Consider the following 2837-nt stretch of genomic DNA (forward strand, 5'->3'; position numbering starts at 1 on the left):
ACCCATAACTCTGATATATTTACAAAACATGTACCAACTAGTGGTCACACGCCTAGGCCCTAAGTCGGGGTGTGACAGGTTGGTATCAGAGCCATCGGTTTCAGCGAATTAGGTATTTAAACATTAGTACCTAAGCTTTAATCTTAAAGTTATTATTATTTTTATTATTCGTAGGGATAAGATAGGATTGGTAAACTTCCTACCCCTAAATATTAATTAAGTGCAGATGTCTTACGTTAGCTATCTTGGTCTTAGACGCCGAGTTGCAATCCGATCAAAACCGACATTCAACTACGAACCATCCGATATGGAAAGTAGTAATAGTTATTATACAAGATTTTTCAATCACAATCAACCGATCATTCCAATGTTACCATATGGGAGCCAACCCGTGTATCTCCCAGGAATTCAACAATGCCCAATCGAAATCTCCGACAACATTGCTGAGAACATTCCTCAGTACCACCCATATGAAATTCCCACTTACCATCCTTCCGAGGAGCAGGAAGTACAGAGTTAGATCAAACACGAGACTGAATCAGAATCGTCTAGCTGGATGAATTGTCAATCTGATCAAAGGAGATGGCAATTCGGATCACCACCATCGAACTATCAATATCAGATCCCACCAACCATTGCAGAACCAAGCCGTAAACCAAGGATGAGGGTCATCTTGCCATACAAAAAGAGATTAGTTCAATCACCAATAAAGAATCCTTATAAATCGGAGGAAGAACCCGAGGAAGAGGAGGATCCCGAGGAAGAAAATGAGGAAAACAAGAAACCCTTATTTTCCTCCGTATGTTGGACCAAGGCCTTCCATATCACAACAAGCTAAAGAGATCCATGAAGAGGCAAACCTAATCGAGGAATTTTATACAACTAATATCCCCGATGAGGAAATGAATGCATACGTTGCAAATCCACACCTCTATCCACGAGAGAATGCTTATCTCTTTCCAGCTGCATCTGCACCAAAGGGATATCCTAACCCGCCAAATTTAGTGATGGATGAGTTGAGGAATGAGAAAGTAGACAAAAAGAGAATAGGAAAGAAGATAGTTAAGAAATGTGACAAGATGAAGAATCTTGTTAAAAAGTGGATTAAGGATTAGGAATCGTTGTTATGTACTATTGTTAACTATGTTTTCTTTGTAAAATAAATAATATATTTTAAAGAAAGTCTGTCTTTTCTCTGAACATTGTTTTATTCATGTAACAGCATGTCTAAAGCCAACAGTAATCAATAGATACAAATAAATAATAAAGGAAAGACCGTTGAAGAAAACATAATCAACAATACAGAATAGACTGTAGTAGAGAACATTCAAGCGATACCAAAAGACTATGTGCTTGGTATTCACGATCTAATTAAAGAAGCTGTAACACCACTTTATGAATTAATGAAAAATGATCCAAGCCGAACCGCTTCCCAATCTAATAAGATGGGGAGTCGGAGCAAAAGTGAAACTGCTAACTCTAAAAGAGAATCAAAAAGAGAAACTGAAAAGAAAGGAAGTAAGAAGAAAGAAAGTGAGAAAAAGAAAGAAGAAAGTGATGAAAGTTCGACTGCTGAAAACGACCTCCGTGATAAAACCAAGAAGTTAAAAATACACGAGGGTTGTGATTTCAAAGTGTTCAAGGTTTATAATCCCAAAGAGTTCTATGGAGATAAGGGAGCGATAGTTACCCTCCGATGGTTGGAGGAAATGGAGTCAATTGTGCTTATTAGTAAATGTACGGAAAGTGAGAAGGTGCAATATACCTCCCAGTTGTTGAAGGGAGAGGCATTAGAATGGTGGAATACCCTGATTGGAATTAAGGGTATAGAAAGCTTATACAATCTGGACTGGGCAACGTTTAAAGCCGTGATACTAAAGAAGTTTTGCCCAATTAACGAAATGGATCAAATTCAAACTAAACTCTGGAATCACAAAGTTGTGGGAACGAATCTCAAGGAATATAACACCAAATTTCTTGAGTACTGTAGAATTGTACCCCACTTAGTCACTCCTGAAAGCAACAAAGTGACGCGTTATATCTACGGGTTGCCAATAGAAATCCGTGATCTAGTCCGTTCACACATGCCGTCCACGAAGGAATATGCTATGGAGTTGGCCGGGTATTTGATGGATGGGATGATAAAAAATCGAGATGAAAAGAAGAAGGATGATGGCAAGACGCCAGTTGGAGGAAAAGTTAGAAAGGTTGAAAAGAAGAGGGAAGAGGCGTTTGTGTATAGTCACCCTGTTTGTAAATCTTGCGGTATGAGACATTTCGGTAGATGTCTTCGACCAACCAATACTGTTATATGTAGTTTTTGCAAGAAACCGGGACATCTGAAACTGACTGCAAGAGGAAAACAATAGTATGTTTCGACTGTGGTGAGAGGGACACTTTAGCAATGAGTGTCCGAAGAAAAAGACGACGACAACAGCGACTGGTGCAAGTGGCAGCAGTGCCAAGACTGATGCCATGAAAGGAAACGCTCGTGTTTATGCTAGACACCCAGAAGGCAGCTGATATACCGGACGTGATCACCGGTACGTTTCCTATTAATAATGTTTATGCTAGAGTTTTATTTGATTCCGGTGCAAGCCAAAGTTTCATAGATTATAAGTTCTGTAGTCTATTGAATGAACCCTTAGTTAAACTAGATAAACATTATGAAGTCAAAACTGCTGATGGAAGTGTGAGTAGAATAACTGAAGCTTTAAACAATGCCACAATTTCGTAAGCCGATCACGTCATGCCTGTACGATTGTTACCCATGACATTGGCAGGTTTTGATGTAGTTCTAGGTATGGACTGGTTATCCACTACTCAAGCCAGTATCT

At 39.2% G+C, this 2837-nt stretch overlaps 1 protein-coding gene across 1 annotated transcript; it reads left to right on the plus strand.

Annotated features, from left to right (window-relative positions):
- Positions 1–1445: 1445 nt before the first annotated feature.
- On the plus strand, positions 1446–2369 carry LOC143633468 (uncharacterized). The gene has a single exon (XM_077101775.1). The coding sequence runs from the start codon at positions 1446–1448 to the stop codon at positions 2367–2369; it is 924 nt and encodes a 307-aa protein (XP_076957890.1).
- Positions 2370–2837: the final 468 nt, after the last annotated feature.

Source organism: Bidens hawaiensis, unplaced genomic scaffold, assembly GCF_021521415.1.
Source record: "Bidens hawaiensis isolate Kalapana, Puna unplaced genomic scaffold, B.hawaiensis_p1.1 tig00006734_1, whole genome shotgun sequence".
NCBI classification, from domain to species: domain Eukaryota; kingdom Viridiplantae; phylum Streptophyta; class Magnoliopsida; order Asterales; family Asteraceae; genus Bidens; species Bidens hawaiensis.

Excerpts from the sequence above, each read along its gene's own strand:
- LOC143633468 (XM_077101775.1), top strand. The coding sequence starts at position 1,446 with ATGGGGAGTCGGAGCAAAAGTGAAACTGCTAACTCTAAAAGAGAATCA.